The sequence below is a fragment of the Danio rerio genome, chromosome 15 (genome assembly GCF_052040795.2).
Source record: "Danio rerio strain M-AB ecotype USA chromosome 15, GRCz13ab, whole genome shotgun sequence".
In the NCBI taxonomy this organism is placed as follows: Eukaryota; Metazoa; Chordata; class Actinopteri; order Cypriniformes; family Danionidae; genus Danio; species Danio rerio.
Window position 1 is genome coordinate 38,014,423 of NC_141035.1, and position 17,328 is coordinate 38,031,750.

The following is a 17,328-nucleotide window of genomic DNA, read 5'->3' on the forward strand; positions in this document are numbered from 1 at the left end:
AAGAGAGGGAGAAAATGAGAGAAAAACAGAGATGGACATACCAAAGTGGGCCGCGGGGTAAGAATGACCCGGCAGGGGTCCTAACATGTCTGAACAGCATGTCAAGAACACAACCAAACAAAAACAATCAGTCGCAGTGCACTCCGGTTTAGGCGCACTCTCACTTTTGCCCTACATATAAAATTAATGAGATCTGAACAAGAAAAAAAATCTGCTTCTTATTCACAATTAACAGAAGACGCCTTTCCTTCCTGCCTTTTTTCCTTCTCTGTTTGGAGTGCGAACACACACAAACATTCATCCGCCGCAGGGACGTGGAGACCCACAAATCTCTGCAGCGCCTTTGTATCTCGCATGTGAGAGCGATCTCAAGCTGTTAGCTCCTAGCATGGATACTGGGGCTATCTGACCCACTTAAAACTCTTCACAAAGCCCTCTGGTGTGTTAAATAAATAATGAGACGCAAAACAAGAGCTGGTTCTCGAGGACGATGGCTGCTGTGAACTGAAGATTTTTTGTGTTGAAACGGTGGGTTTGATCATTAGACTCGTTTAAATGGTGAGATTTGACAAAACAAAATAAAAGTAAGCTCTGCCCATACCTGCTGCAGCCACACCCATTCCAGGTACTGCTGCTCTCCCATTGGCCTGGAACGGGTTAGTGGGAGGGGCCTGTGGAGCCCCTGGAGCGACGAATGGATTCGTTGAAGGACCTTAAAAAAACACACACACATTTGAGATTTCTATGTTTGCGCGTGTGTACGTTTATGTATATTTATTTGTTATACATACTAAAATGTTGGGTCTTTTCAATGCAAATTGGGTAAAATATGGACTAACCCAAACATTGGGGACTAAAGCCCAATCCCAATTCTACCACTTAGGCCTTCCCCTTACCCAATTCCCTTCAGCTTGAAGGCGTAGGGCTAAGGGGAAGGGTTAGATACCCCTTTTTCCACACTCGAAACCAAGGGGTAAGAATATTTCCCAGAATACACCAGCTACTGCATGGTTGCAACCGGAAGTAAAGAGATGCACAAATATTTTTTGTCATTATTACGAATTTTTACAACAGACAAGCACATGTTTTAATATATTAATAATCGCGCTACAAAACTTAATAAAAAAAACGCTAAATTTCGCTATCTATAATCCCTAAGAAAAAGCTCCTGTATAGCAGTCCCACAACAATCTGCCACTCGAATACTCAGAAAAATTTAGTGGCTGGGAATGACATTTTTACAGTGTCTGCTATAATGTTAATGTTGTTTTCGTGTGTTTACATAAATGAATATGGCCACTGTGTAAAAGCACAGTACAGTTACAATCTTATTGCTGCATTATATCCTTATGATAACATGATATCGTTGCCTGGAATAACTCTATCATATGAAGCAAGAGATTGCAATGACATATGGTGACGTGTGCAGGTGTTGTAGTGCTATTCCATTTCTTAAGGGTAAATGTTGAAGCCCTTCCTCTTCACACTCTGTTTCAAGGGCCAAGGGTAAGGGGAACAAAAATAGAATTAGGATTGGGCCCAAACCAACTGCTGGGTTATTATTATTTTTTTATTAAAATGAAAAGACCAAATTTAACACTCATTTAACACTCATTGGCAATTGCACACTCATTGGCAATCTATTACACAAAGAATTGGGTTAAAATAACCAAGCCTTTTTTTAATGTTGTACTATAAATAAAATAGTAGAATAATTTGCATCACAATTCCTCTTGAACCATTTTATAAATATTGAACATTTATTTCTTAGTTGTCTTACTTAAGGAGGCTAATAATATAAACCTTACAATATATTTTTTAAATTAAAGCTGCTTTTTTTTCTAGCCGACTTTTTCCAGCAGAAAAAAAAGGAAATTCTGTGAAAAATGTCCTTGCCCTGTTAAACATCATTTGAAAAATATCACAAAATTAAATTTGTATGCAGTTTCTTTTCTTGGCGATGGTATGTATATAAATGCATTTGTGTGTCTGTTATAGTGTTATTCTTGTTAAAAGCAACTAAATGTATATCTACAAAAAAAAAAAAAAAAAGACAGAGGTTTACCTGCAAAACCCTGAGGGATGTTGGGTAAACCCTGTTGTGCTTGAGCAGTAGGAACAGCTGAAGAGGTTCCATAAACAGCCCTGAAACCAACAAGAGTTTAACGTGACATAGTAAAAGGTGTTGAGAGAAAAACAGAAAATCTTGACTTTACATTCTCACCCTTGTGCTGTAGTGGCCGCTTGGTAGCCGCTCACATTTGGCACTGAGGGCCCGAAGACATTGTCCAGTTCAGCGAAAGCAGCGTAGCGATCACCACCCAACAGAGCGGCCTGTGGAGGTGGAGGACCCACACCTGCTGACGGAGGAGCTGAACTTGGACCTGTGGACAGACAGACAGAACAGGACTTATTTTCAGCTATTATTTGTGAAAAAATGAATAAATACAAAAAAATAAAAAATAAATAAAAATCACTATGCATTTTTAAAGTGAGCTAAACATGGGTAAGTGGGCTTGACAAAACCACCTGTGGAAACACTCTTCACGCCCTTCTCAAATAAACAAAACAAAAAAAAACAAAACACTACCATTTAATTCTCTGAGCACTAACAGTTCCTTTGTATGATTGGCACTTCTTGTGTGTATTGGCTCTGTGTTGAATCGCTGAATGCCTCCTCAATTGTAAGACTCTTTGGACAAAAGCATCTGCTAAATGACTAAATGTAAATGTAAATGAATACGCACCTCAGCACTTTGACATTTATGTTAGCAAATTATTGGACAGCACTTTAAAATAACATAATGATGTGAATTATTTATTACCATTAATTTTTCTTCGGCTTAGGGTCTTATTTGTCAGTGGTCACCACAGCGGAATGAACCGCCAACTATTCCGGCATACGTTTTATTCAGAGGATGCCCTTCCACTCACAGCCAAGAACTGAAAAACACCCATACACTCACACACTCATACCCTACAGCCTTTTTAATTCATCCAATTCAATTATAGCGCATGTCTGTGGGAGAAACCGGAGCACACGGAAAAAACCCATGCCAAACACAGGGCGAACATACAAATTCCATTCAGAAATACCAACTGACCCAGCCAGAACTCGAACCAGCAACCTTCTTGCTGTGAGGCAACAGTGCTAACCATTGAACTATCGTGCCACCACCATTATTTATTATGTATGGGTCAAATATAAGTTTTTAAGCATCAGAAATTAAGTAACATAGATTCACATTAGCCTTTTTTACATTAGAATTAGTCAAAACACTAGGTAAACCTATTTGTCAGTAAGAAGTTTTTAATCATTTGAGATACAGCTTTATTCTTTCTATTAATATAAGTTGCAAGGGGCGACAGTGGCTCAGTGGTTAGCACTGTCGTCACACAGCAAGAAGGTCGTTGGGTCAGTTGGCATTTCTGTGTGGAGTTTGCATGTTCTCCCTTATGTTCACGTGAGTTTCCTCCGGGTGCTCCGGTTTCCCCCACAGTCCAAAAGTATGCGGTATAGTGTATGTGTCTGAATGAGAGTGTATGTGTTTCCCAGTGCTAAGTTGCAGTTGGAAGGGCATCTGCTGTGTAAAACATATGCTGGATAAGTTGGCGGTTCATTCCACGGTGGCGACCACTGATAAATAAATGGACTAAGCCGAAAGAAAATGAATGAATATAAGTTACAATTCATTTTGAATGAATATATATATATATATATATATATATATATATATATATATATATTAGGCTTGGGCGATATTACGGTATTATGGTATACCGCGGGATCTAAAAATAGCAACGGTGTCAGTTTCAATACCGTTATACCGTCATAAAGTATTAAATATCCTTTATTTAATGCCTAAAAAACGTGTGTGTGGTTGTCATCACGGGACAGTGTGGAGGAGAGAGATAGAGGAAGAGGGAGGGGGAGAGGGTGAGAGGGAGAGGGAGAGAGGGACAGGGAGACGTGACGTGACGAGTCGCGCTTCAAAGTGTCCTGCAGTTTGGCAGTTTAGACTGAACAGAAGGGAGACGTGGTTAATATGAACGAGAGGTCTGCATTAGAGCTGAAGATCTTTGCCCGAACCCGGCGAGACCCGAAAAAATCCAAATCCCTGCATTAAAATCCATCCCTGCAAAGGTGAAGCAAATTATGACGAAGTAGTAAAAAAAGAGAATTTTGACGGCGGTCAAGCCAGTCAGAAAGAGCGCATTCCAGCCGCAGGTATTTAGCGGTCGCTCATACACTGCGTATTACGGTAGAGCCCTAAACCGCAAGCTGACAGGTAAAATGACGAGGCCACTCGCTACCCTTAAACTACGGTCATGGAAAATTAAATGGATGTTCCTGACTGGTATAAGATGAATAAACAATCCTACCTAAAACTTGCAAAATCAGCCAGATCAGAACTCTGCATCTCGGCCTGTAGCAGTAGCAGTGAAACGGTGTTCAGTGCTGCTGGACGCACATGAGCGCAAGACTGCGCTAAAGCCAGTGGATTTAATAATGTTCCTCCACAAACACACGTAGTCTAATCTTGGTGAGTAAAGGGTTTTAAATTATAAATAAATATTAATTAAACCATATAATCATAATGTAGACAGAGTATACAGACTAATGGTGGCATTATTCTTTTATCATTCAGCTTCAATTTAGTTACTGCCAAAATACCCGTCATCATTTAGAGTTTATTTGATTTGTTAAGCAAGATTTCTTTTCATTGGTGTGTTGGCCAATTTAAAGGCTAAGTGCATGTAGACCTACAGAGTGCTGAGATGTTACGATGTTTCAGAGGACTTATTTTATTTCTTTGTTCCAACTTTCAAGTGGGATATAGTCTACGTTTGTTACGAATAAATGCTGTTAAAACATATAAATTACTCATTCTTGAAAAAATGCATTAGAGCTGTAAGGGCTCGGACTTTATAAAGCTGTCAATCAAAATGTACGTGTCGGACTCGGGACCTATCGGGTATAATTTTTATGGCCCGATTACAGCTCTCTGCATTCCCGCGGGAGCCGGCCAGATTTCTTACGGTGTGGGAGTAAATTTCTGAATAAATCGCGGGAGAGATGTGTGTGTGTTTGTGTAAGACAGAGAAAGTCTCTCTCTCTCTCTCTCTCTCTCTCTCTCTCTCTCTCTGCCTAAGGTCGCATAGAATGTATTCAGTTTCTGAATGGTTTAGGCTCAAGCCAACAGTTTGGTGACGCTGTCTGAGCCTTACGTCATAATTTTTTTTATTACGCCGGTAATACCGGATACCGGGGTAAAATATGGAGGCGGTTTGGCGGTCTCAAAATTTGGACACCGCCCAAGCCTAATATATATATATATATATATGTCCAGAATATCCAGATATATATATATCCCTCCAGAAACTTAGTTTGACAACTCTGTTTTAGATTAAACAAATTCAGTAATTCAACAGTTCTTTAAGCATAAGAAACTTCTTTAAAAAACATAAAAATAGTAACTATTTTAAACTTTAGACTTGTATTATTTCTCTAGTTAACAAACAACAACAAAAAAAAGAACAAAAACCCCTAGTATAATTCACTAACTAATGCAGAATCATGCATTCTCTGATTACAAGCACCACAAATATGTTTTGCATTCTTGTGCTTTGTTGCTGCACACAACATTTCACTGAAAAATGATTCAACCTTCAACCACCATTCATATCACCCATAGACAGGATGAGCTGCAAATGTACCTTGCTCAGGTTTGGAACTGAAAATGTTGTCGAGGTCTGCGAGAGCCGCGTATCGGTCTGCAGGGACACTCACTGCATCCGCTTTATGCACATCTCCCACTGAGTTACTCTGGCTGGAGCTGAATGAGGGGAAATCAGCACTGCACGATTTGTGGAAGTTATCGAAATTCGCAAAGTTTGCATTAGATAGTCCTGATGAACTACCTGTGGAAAAGAGAAAAAGCATACTAAATATATGAAAACAAAGGAGAAAATAATATAAAATAACATTACTTTAATTTTTGTTGTCATGTTTGTTGAAATACCTTGATTATTTTCATTCTTTGTTCTTAATAATCTCTTTAATTATATGTTTTTAAAAACAGCAGTTTTGGTGCAAAATTATATATATATATATATATATATATATATATATATATATATATATATATATATATATATATAGACCTTTTTCATAGCTGCTGCATGGAGGGCGCCATAGCAACCAGTGTCTTCCGGTAGAATGCTAAAAACTTCCGTTTACAGCGTTTACAACTGGTAATTTGTGCTCCGAAAATGGGTTTCAATAACGTTTTTAATAGATAACAGAGTGTTTTTGTGACACACAACTTAGTAATGTGCCTGTTAAAGCCGTTATAATCTGTCGATGTGGTTCAAGCGCGTGAGAAATACGAGAAAAACTTTCTCCTAGTTCACGTGTCTGCCGTCAGAAATAGTGTGTTTGTGCTGACAGCGTGTCAGCTGTTAGCTCAGCGGCTCTTTAACACACACACACACACACACACACACACACACACACACACACACACACACACACACACACACACACACACACACACACACACACACACACACACACACACACACACACACACACACACACAGAGAGAGAGAGAGAGAGAGAGAGAGAGAGAGAGAGAGAGAGAGAGAGAGAGAGAGAGAGAGAGAGAGAGAGAGAGAGAGAGAGAGAGAGAGAGAGAGAGAGAGAGCAAACCAGAGTACTGGTATGAAACTTAACAGGTATGAAAGTCGTGCAATTTACAAAAATGACCAATAAAAGTCTGTTATTGATACTCTGCTGGCTGATTTGCTGTTCATTCTAATCGCGAGCCGTTTGTGTTTTATTTCGTGTGTTGTTTTTACCACGGTTCAGTGTATCAGTGGCACAGTACAGGCTACGTATGTGTGTCAAACATTTTGGTGAATTACATTTGTTTGGGCTGGTTATATATTTGAAATAAAGAGAAAATGTTGACTTTAGCGATGACAAGGCTTCATTTAAACGGCAGAAGATGCTGTCTGACAACGAGGAGAAAACGCCTCACAGCAGTTGTTTTCCATCCTATTAGATCGCATTTCTTTAAATGATCAGTCCAGGAGATGGTGCTGATGGACAACAGTATTAGTTCAAAGAGGATAAAAGCAGGTAAAATAGATTAAAACTATCGTTTCAAAGCTGTCCAAATGTGACTGTTTACACGCATTAGCTGCCGACCGGAAGTTCTTCGCATTCTCCTTGCGCATACACGCAAAGCATAATGGGTAATTTTGCGTTCCAAGAAAAAGGTCTATACTTTCCTTTACAAAAAAAGTACATACTTTTAGAGCACAGTATAAGTATGCGAATTGAGATGCAGCAGTAATTTGATGACGCAGTGACTGAGTGTGGAATCATGGGAGTTGTTGTCTTTATTACATCCTTCGGGACTGCAGAAATCCTGTTCATGGATGAGCTAGAGCAGTGTTTCTCAACTGGTGGGTCGCGACCCAAAAGTGGGTCGTCGGAACATTTTCAGTGGGTCAAAAAAAAGTGTGTGGTCAAAAAACAACAACAAATGTTTAATTTAACACTGGACTTTTATTTTGAAATGCATCCATGACAGCCCTGCTGTTTGACAAGTAAAATTTCATTTAATTATAGCAACAAATATGTCGAGGTGCAAGTGCGACCCAGAATATGTCAAGTATGGATTTACATATTTTGACGACAAAAAAAGACTTAAAGCTTCAGTGTGTCATATGTAGTGAGGTGCTCTCACAAGAGAGCATGAAACCTTCTAAATTAAAACAAGATTTACAAACCAGACAGTATGTTTTATTAACAGTTCGGTTTAGTTCATGGTAACTGAACCTTTCCTTACCCTAACCAGTTTACAGTATTTGTCGTTTTTACTTTGTAATATTTCTATAATTTGAAACATTTTGTTAAATGACAGCAAAAAAATATTGTTCATTTGTAAGTCTTGGTGATTTTCTTACGTTTTATCTGTAACTACTTGTGTATGTTAACAAATAAATACAAATTAATTATACTTGCTAAAATTGTATTATAGTTCCTAAAAATTTGGGTCGCGGCCTGGTGACCATGTAAAAATGTGGGTCCTATGGCTAAACCAGTTGAGAACCCCTGAGCATAGAGTATTCAAGGATTATTTTCATGGTAGTATGGTTGAAAGCTGCTGAAGTGAAAGGATTGCTGAAGCAATTGCCAATGAGAGATGAGTGCAATGCAGCACTAAAGCAGCTGAGCTTTTATTATTCCACAGACCACTGTTTTTGTTATCATGTGGATAAGCAGCAGCACGTCTTTTTTTTATCAGACTAAATAAGGTTAGGTTATAACACTGCTCTGTGCTAAACATATTAGTGTCATTGATGCTTCTCTGTTTTCTATAATCGAAATCGAGAGTGTGACATCATTAGCATGGCCACAAAAGACACGGTCTGAGTCGCTCGTTAAAATAGCTTATTTCATTAGCTTTTAACATTTAGAATGTACAGTATAAATACACAAGTCAGCAAAATATATAGCACTGTTTTTTGATTTTAATACAAATATCTTACATACTGTGCCGTTATTATATAATTTTTTTTATATAGGACAGGAATTACATGTTATGTTCACAGTACAACTGAACATGATCCAAAATGGTCAATTTATTCACATTTTCCTGATTCGCTTTATTCCCAAGCAACATCAGAAATGTACAGCTTAGTGGGAACACTGACTAAGCTTGTCCTTCAAATCAGAGAGGATCCCAGGAGAATTCCTGAGGAGCTATTTAAGGGAAATCAGATGTTACAATACATCATGGATGTGTTACAAGAAAAAAAAAAAAAAAAAACACCAGCAAATAAATAGTAGGGGTAGCGTGTGCACAGAAGACACATACACATGCACAAAAGCTGAGACTTACTGTGCATGGCCAGTGGAGGCAGCAATGAGGTAAACTCACCCACACTGCGACTAAATGGGAGACTGTTGTACACTGACGCACACACAGGAAATGAGGGAATGACAGCGCAGGAAAGTTAAGAAACGCAGGGAAAAAGAAAGGTAAAAGAAATTAAATTAGACATTCACTATGTTTGTTATCAATTTGTTATCTTTTGCTCACCAAGGTTGCACTGATTTCATTAGAAAAAACTACTACTGAGACATATGAAGGCATTTCATTTAAGAGTTAGGACATTCTACCAAAAACGTACATTATCTGTCCTTGAAATAAAAACAAATACAGTGAATAAAAAGTATTTTATCTTAAAAGATTTGTAAAATGGACCGATGGGTAACTTCTGTGAGTTATTCTATAAAGGAATATGTCTTTCATTTGGTTTTTAGATTTTTTTTCTTTATTAAAAACACTTTACAAATGTACAAATTCCTCAGCTCCTTGTCCTCAGCCCAAATTAACCAACAGCTTTAATAGTTTTTGCTAAGCTAAAAGTTATTTAGTTAAAACTGAAAGTTATTTAGTAAAAACAAACTTCAGAAATAGCAAGTTTAAGTTGTTATCACTCACATCAGTTGATTAAAAACATGAAATTATGAATAAATTCTGCAAATAATCACTATTTTACAATTGTCCCAATGTTTCTGTCAGTCCTGCCACACTTGCATTAAATTTAACATAAAACGCTTGCAATACACCCTTAAGGCTATGACTCAGAGGAAGTGACATCATTGGATGGAGAAGAAGCTGATAGTAGCTGAATCCCAAATGGCACACTATACACTATGTACTTACGCACTTACTCAACAGCATAGTACCTGTACATGTAGTGTAGTCTCAAATGGAACACTAATGTTTTTTTTACTGAGAGGAAATTCCCTGAAGTTTCCCTGATGCCGTTTGACGCTTGCCATATTAGTAAAATAATTGACCAGACTACCAAAATACCTGCTATAAGTGTAACCGCACTTACCATAGGGAGGCGCTATAATCACTCTCATAGGAGAATTTAGCTTTCACAATCCAAAATAAATAAAGTAATCCAACATGAGCGTTCGATAGCTCCGCCCCTCCTGCTACGAGAGCAAAACTGCGACTGGTTAGTGTTTGAAGTGTCCATCATTACACACTTCACTTTACCGGTTGAATAAGTGCATCATACAGATATTTAAAGTGCACTTATTATTTTAGAGTTTTCACTGTAAACGCACTATTTACACGATCTATACAACAAAATGGCGTAGAAAAGGGCATAAATATGCGATTTGGGATGCACTTAGTGATCATGGATGCGTTCTACTAATGTATTGTCTGATTTCATGCTGGGTTTTGTCTAATGTTTTTGAGTAGAAAAAGCTTAAAGATCATGCCCCATCACAATTTTTGTAAGTAAAAATGTACGTTTCTGGTAGAAGTTTCCAGTTATATCATGTACAAAAAGAAACTCAAGTGTCTTTACAGTGGAAGAAAAATGTCAAGTACTTTTAAGTACTTTCAAGAAGCGTGGGGACCCTGTAAAAATGAAGAAATAAATGACACAATCAAAAAAAGAAATAAAAAAAAAGAAAGGAAAAGCCAAGCTATCAGTGAAGAAATGAAATGACTGAATAATAAAATCAAACAGATGTGTTAGCAAGACTTGTTTTTTTTAAAAGAAGGATTAAAACGTAAAATTACAACACACTGATAAAAAGATGAAATAGTTTAGAGGCAAGAATGTAAACAATCAGCACTGAAAATACACACAAAAAGAACGACAGACTTCGAAGAAATACAACTTCAACCAAGAGCCATTTCTCGATGAGAGGTTCAAGGTAAATGTGTGGTCATTTGTTTAGCTGTGTGTGTGTGTGTGTGTGTGTGTGTGTGTGTGTGTGTGTGTGGTCTACCTGGTTGTGGGGGCTGAAATGGAGCCTGTGGAGCTGATGGAAATGCTGCTGTGGTTGGAGCAGCAGAACTTTTGAACGTATCAAAATTCGCAAAGTCTGCGCTAGCATTCACGCTCTGCGCTGTTGGGTACCACCAAAAACAAACAGACAAAACAAACAAAACACAACAGAAAATGAAATGAGGGATGAAAACTACAGGATGAACATCCAGCGTTTAAGTTTTTTCGTCAGAAATGTCCTGATAATCTCACATTTCAGTTTAAAAAATAAATGATTTTTATTTAGCTAATCGTCTAAAAAAAGAACCATAACTTACACGCTGGTTGTGTGTAAAGACATGATGATAAAAAGTGATTACAATGCTGAACTAAACTAATATTCAAAAACACAACACACATAATCTAAATGAAGACAAAACAGAGGGGGGGTGCACCTCTAACCAGAATGCACCTGCATCAACTCCAGCAGTAAAGAACAGAGAAGGCAGGCTTGGTAATAATAGTCTCACACAGCTAGAAATTTAAGTTAAAGCAGAAGGTCTGGACTTATTTATATCTGGACTTTTTATTTTAACCATTTATATCTCATTTTTACTTTAAGTTTAAAGTCGCAAAAATGTCAAGTCATTGTCTCTACATTAACAGGCTAGTGTGCGTGCGTGCCTCAGGCAAAACTCTTGAGTGTATTATGTACAAACGTCACAAACTTTTCAGAAGTCCACATTGTCACAGCTGTAAACTAGGCATGGGACGATAACCGTTTTCAAGGTATACCGTTCCTAAAGTATGTGTAATATTTTTTATTTTGTTTTTTAAACAACAGTTTCTCCAGCAGGAAAAAAAATACATCCAAAGATGTCGATTTAAATTGTAAAGAAATCAGTGTTTTTGAAACAAATGAAGACAGCAGTGATGTCTTTGATTCATTTGAATTATTTAGCCTGACATGTTTACTACTCCAAAATATTTTAAATGTTTTTCAAAATAAAATATATTGTGTTCAAATGGGAATTCTTTTTTTTTTAACCCAGACATTTAAAAAGAACTTATTTTAGAGCAGTGAGCACAATACCGTAATATCGTGAAGCCATGATTTTTTTATCTAAGGTCATCATACCATCAGAATCTTATACCGGCCCATGCCTACTGTGGACCCAAAAGCTTTCTTCTTTTTTTCTCCAAGTGGAAGAATTTTTCACCAATTCTGTGGTCCGGATTGTTTGGGGCGGGCCTGAGAGCATGGCCCCCGCCTCCAATACTATAATACTACACTGTAAACAATATCTGTTAATTAACAGTTTCTGTTTGCTTATGGTTGTGAATTGCATCATGGGATGTTGATTTCTGCTCTGTCGACTTTTGATGATGAAAGCTCAACTCTACAGTTTAACAAAGACACTTTTATTGACATTTTAGTCATTTGAAATAATATAATGTATAAGAAATAATATATAGAGAAAAAAGTCTTTAAAAAAAGAGAAAATATACAGTCAGTTAATTACAAGGTTTTTGTAGCTTAATAGTCAACACCAACCCAGACAATATATATTACTTTAAACTAATAAAAATGTTAATAAAAGTTACTTTTTCCAACTTCTCAAGGTTAAACGATTTTGAAAGAAAGATCAAGGTCCAACAATGCAATTCAAAAGCATAAATAAATAAGGGAAAAACTAAATTCATGAATCACAAACTGTGGAAAATTGCTAATTTACAGATTTTCTTTTTTATGTGCTATGCTCACCTCGAAGCTTAATTTATTTTAGCTACTTGGCAGGTTTTTTTAGCCATTCAAATTTGGCTGTGGGTCAATAACACATTTTTTCTGGTGCTTGACAAACTCAGAACACATATTTTAATGTCACTTTACAAAGACTTTAATGAACGTGACACACACACTCCTCACAGAAACCCTGTACAGCTTGACAAATCAGATGACTTTAGACTGAAATGTTTCCCATGCTGTGTGGTATTAAGGTCATAAAAGCTTTTAATTGTGTCTGTTTACCGCTTTTCTTGCATTATCGATCAAATGTAAGACCCTTATTATAAAGGAGCACCATTAAGTATTAGTTTAAATGCTACATTTTTTTGTGTGAGATTACTGTATGTCAGTAAGTCTGGTGCAGCATGATAGGACACACAACCTCATCACCTTAAGAGCGGTCCTGAAACCTAAAGTTAACATAATCTTAATTTTTGGTTGGTTTGTTAGTGTAGGCAAGTATGTTTCTTACCCGAATGACTGTTGAAATGTGCAAAGTTGGCAAAGTTTGCGTTGCCTGTGGACTGTGAGTGTGGAGGCGCAAAAATGTCACCACCCAGATCACTGAGCAGATCAAACTTCCTGTCCTGATACTGCTGATGGGCCAGCTGAGCGCGGGACACAACTGGAGACTGGGGTGAAAATAAAGCACAAAATTAACAATAGAAATGTGTACTAAAATGTAGAAAAACTGAGTATGCAGGTTTTTTTGTTTGTTCGTTGTTTTTACATTTTTGTGCTCACCAAGGCTCCATTTGTTTAATAAAAATTTAATTTAGTATCAACAGTTCAAAATATTATAACAATGTAAAGTAATTAATAAAAGTAAAAATGCAATTTATTCCTATTCATGGCAAAGATTATGCTTATTAAGCTATGCTGCTTAGTATTTTTGTGGAAACCATAATGCTAGGGATGATTTGATCAAGATTTTTTCAGCCGATACCAAGTACTGATGCCTTGTCATGGTGATCGGCTGATACAGAGTACCGATTCTGATGCTTCAAGCTTTACATAACTTTGCCACTGCAAAAAGCGCATTTTCCCTAAAAGTATGATACTTAAGTGGAGATCTCACCTTACCTAAGTGAATAAATGAAGGATGTTGCATATAATCCCTTAAATACACCTTTTATAACTATTTAGTGTGGACTTGTCTTTGTCAGAAGCAGCTTTACAGAAAACAATAAATAAAACAGATAAAAAAAATTACTAACAATCAGAAAACACTGCAAACCATGAAAGAATTCAACATGCCTTAATGATAAAAAAAGAGTGCTTTTTTAATGCTTAAGAAGTTAAAATGCACACCTATAAATATATTATTTATTTAGTAAAAGGAAATAGGCCTATAAATTACTGTTTACAGCAATAAGAATATTACAACAAGTTATATTATTAAATATTCAAGTAAAAAAAACATATTTTAAATTCTTTTTGTTTCCAGATAGGGTTTAGCGAACTTGCAATATTGTCAAAAACACAAAACTTTCAGTTATTATATGTAAAAAGGTCTAAAACAATTGCTGGATGAGAAAGGGAAATGTGCACTTGACATATCTTTACTGCTCCATTCACTAACCCTAACAAATGTAATGCTTAGAAAATCGCTGTGCCTTTCCTGCACTTTCGTCGCCATGATTTCCAGGATGTTTTATCTAATTTATGGGCATCATGGAGTTGCTATGAATACGCGAGACTTGCGGAGCTTCTGGGTCATGAGGTTGGATGAGACCATACCTGCCAACAGTCTCCCGTATTTCAGACCAATCTCCCGCAACCCTCCCATTTTGTTATTTCTCCAGGAAAACGTAATTTCACCCCCCCCCCTTTTTTAGTACAGTCTGCAACACCCCCCGTTCGCCATCTTTGGTACAGTATCCGATCTCAACAGCCGCCCAAAACCCGGTGCATTATACAGTTACTAACACAACTAAACAGTTACTTTCCTATCCAGGTTCTCAACAGTGATATTTAGAGACCTCACCCCTAATAACCCCCTCCCGCCCTGCTCTGCTCCGACAAATGTTGACAGGTATGGATGAGACATTGTAAACAGAGGTCGCACCACATCTGTATACATTTTAGCTGTTGTGAAAAGAGCGCAGCAATTGCTCACTCATTATTTACCTCCTCATGTGTTGTAGCTGCTTTATATGTAACTGGGTGCGCATGTGCGTCTTCCTTTGCTTGTAAACTCGCAAACCAACACTTGTGGTTGGTTCATGAGATCGGCCAGATCAGAGGGTACAGATTAAATCATTAAATGTGATTATTGGCCGATACCGATCTCTGACCGATCGATCAGGGCATCCTTTTGTAATGCTTTTAGTTTCAAGCTGAATTGTTTGTGAATACAAGAAACAGCCTTTACTCAAAACAAGCCTTTTGTAACATCATAAATGTTCATACTGACAATTTTAAACTCTCATAACGCCTTATTAAAGTATAATTTTAACATTCCAGTTATGTTTACACCCAAATAATTTCAGAAAAACGTTATACTTAATTAAAACCATGCTGTATTGTATCAGTATTATATCTTATTAACGAGTAAATGTTTTTCTTTTTACTATCTTTTTACATAGTTTCAAGTTAAATATTTAAGTAACATTTTCTTAATTTGTAAGATTAATTACTTAATGATAAATTGATCTCAAAACATTTATTTCCTAAAATGTTTTATTCTCTTCTTCTGGGAAAAAATAAACCCAAAAACAACGGTTGATTAATCCACTAACTTACACTTTTTTTAAAAATTGAATTATAATGTGTATATCAGTTGTTACCTGGCTAGGTGTGTTTTTGTTGAGGTGTAAACTGGGCACTGACTCCCCCAGTAAAGTTTTAAGAGGTCGGACCTCTGGAGTGCTGCTGGTGCTGCTAGCAGACGAACCAGAGATCGACGCATGAACCGATGCCACAGTCTTTGCCTGCTCTGGAGGAACATACCTGAGAGGAAACATTGACAGATCACATTTAAATAAGCAGAACACACATGCACAGCAATCTGTTGGTTTTTGATACAGACTGTACACATTTGCCTATGCAAATCCATTCTTCAAGGTGTACAATAAAAACTGGTAGTTTCAGGAAGGACTAGGAAATAATTAATTCATATGATCATATACAATAAAATGCAAAAGATGACAATATGTTCTTTTTCGTTTTGTATAAATATGTTATTTTCACATAATAAAATACCTCATTATTTTATGGACATTTATTTTTTGGCATGTAGTCACGTAATATGAGAATATGTGCAGTTTACTTTGTGATAAAGACGACTATTGGGTATATAGTCTATTAGTATAACCAGGGCTTGACATTAACATTTTGATCACCAGCCACGGTGGCTAGTAGACTTCTAACTATACTAGCCACTCGCCATTTTCACTAGCCACAATTTTGTTGTTGGGAAAATCTATTTTACATGCAAAAATTTAACTTAGACATGCTTAAATTTCTTGATTTGTTTATGAGCTTGCTCTATGTGCATGAACAAATGGGCTGTGGTTTCAGTGTCGCATTGCTATAAGTTTTTATGACTTTTCAGGGCTCAAAATAAAAGACTTACCAAATTCATCTCTGACCACAACAAAAATAAATAAATAAATAAATAAATAAATAAACAAATAAATAAAGTAAATAAATATTTCTAAGCCACACACTTTAAATAATGTGTCAAAATTAGCTATATAGCTGTATACATGCACTTTTTATTACATGAAACCATTCTTTACGGAAAAAAACAAAACAATAAGTGTTTATATACATTTTTACTACTAAAATTCTATGGCTTTTCCAAGGCTTTTCTAGAACTTTCAAGTACATTTTCATGACATAATATTTCATGTAATGTCTAAATATACATGGTAAATAATAAGAAAAACAATGACGTTCAAATTTATTAAAGCAAATAATAGAACACGCAATGTGAGAGCAAGTTTTTTGGTCAAGAACAGAAAATAAGACGACAACTAACCTATATTCAAGTTAGGGCTGCACAATATATCGTTTCAGCATCGATATCAAGATGTCGCATCGCAGGATATGCAATGTTGGGATAATAGTTTTGTATACAGTTTAATCATAATGGTGTAAAGGTTTATCATCTGCATGCATTTTTAAAGAGAAAAAAAAAATTCTTGCCATTTTCATTACACCTTTCACTTGTTTATTTAATAACTCCTATAGCATTGAAACAGGTGAAGTGTAAGAAAATAATGAGAAAATTTTTAACTTTGAGTGAACTGTCTCTTTAAGGCCTGTGACTGTGCGAACATTTTGTGTGAATTTTATAACAACCGGCCACAAGTCATTTTTAGTAAATTTAATAAAGATTAAATAATTTACAAAGAAGACTATAGAGTGTTGACTATTTAATATCTGTACCTGAATAGTGAATACCTGAAAACTATCATTTATCTTCATTATATTTGATCTATGCTTGTAATTTATTTGTTATATATTATTCGAGATTCACTCCCCTACAAAAATACCCAAAATAATCCAAATAAAGCTGTTAAATCATTTGGTGAAATTGTGAAATCACTTTGCAATATATATCACAGAAATACAAAACCTCAAAATGTCCAATTTTTCCAATATCGCACAGCCCTAATTCAAGTATACAGATATTTGTTAAACAAATCCAAAACTTTTTCAGGGCTGGAAAATGCCACGTCAAAATTCCATGACTTTTCCAGGTTTTCCATGACCGT

The 17,328-nt window shown here is 36.4% G+C and overlaps 2 protein-coding genes across 8 annotated transcripts in view; one reads left to right on the top strand and one right to left on the bottom strand.

The window, feature by feature from the left end:
- The window catches only part of LOC141377888 (uncharacterized), a 111,390-nt gene that overhangs the window by 79,360 nt on the left and 14,702 nt on the right, over positions 1 to 17,328 (top strand). The gene's annotated exons all lie outside the window — the stretch shown is intronic.
- The window catches only part of agfg1a (ArfGAP with FG repeats 1a), a 56,090-nt gene that overhangs the window by 4,966 nt on the left and 33,796 nt on the right, over positions 1 to 17,328 (bottom strand). Inside the window, exons 4-12 of one of the 7 annotated variants that reach the window (XM_087282471.1) lie at positions 15,394 to 15,556; positions 13,077 to 13,236; positions 10,841 to 10,960; positions 8,916 to 8,987; positions 5,719 to 5,922; positions 2,225 to 2,384; positions 2,066 to 2,145; positions 602 to 712; positions 42 to 89 (exon numbers count right to left, since the gene is read on the bottom strand). In XM_087282471.1, coding sequence (XP_087138597.1) covers positions 42 to 89; positions 602 to 712; positions 2,066 to 2,145; positions 2,225 to 2,384; positions 5,719 to 5,922; positions 8,916 to 8,987; positions 10,841 to 10,960; positions 13,077 to 13,236; positions 15,394 to 15,556 — 1,118 coding nt within the window. 7 annotated transcript variants of the gene reach the window in all.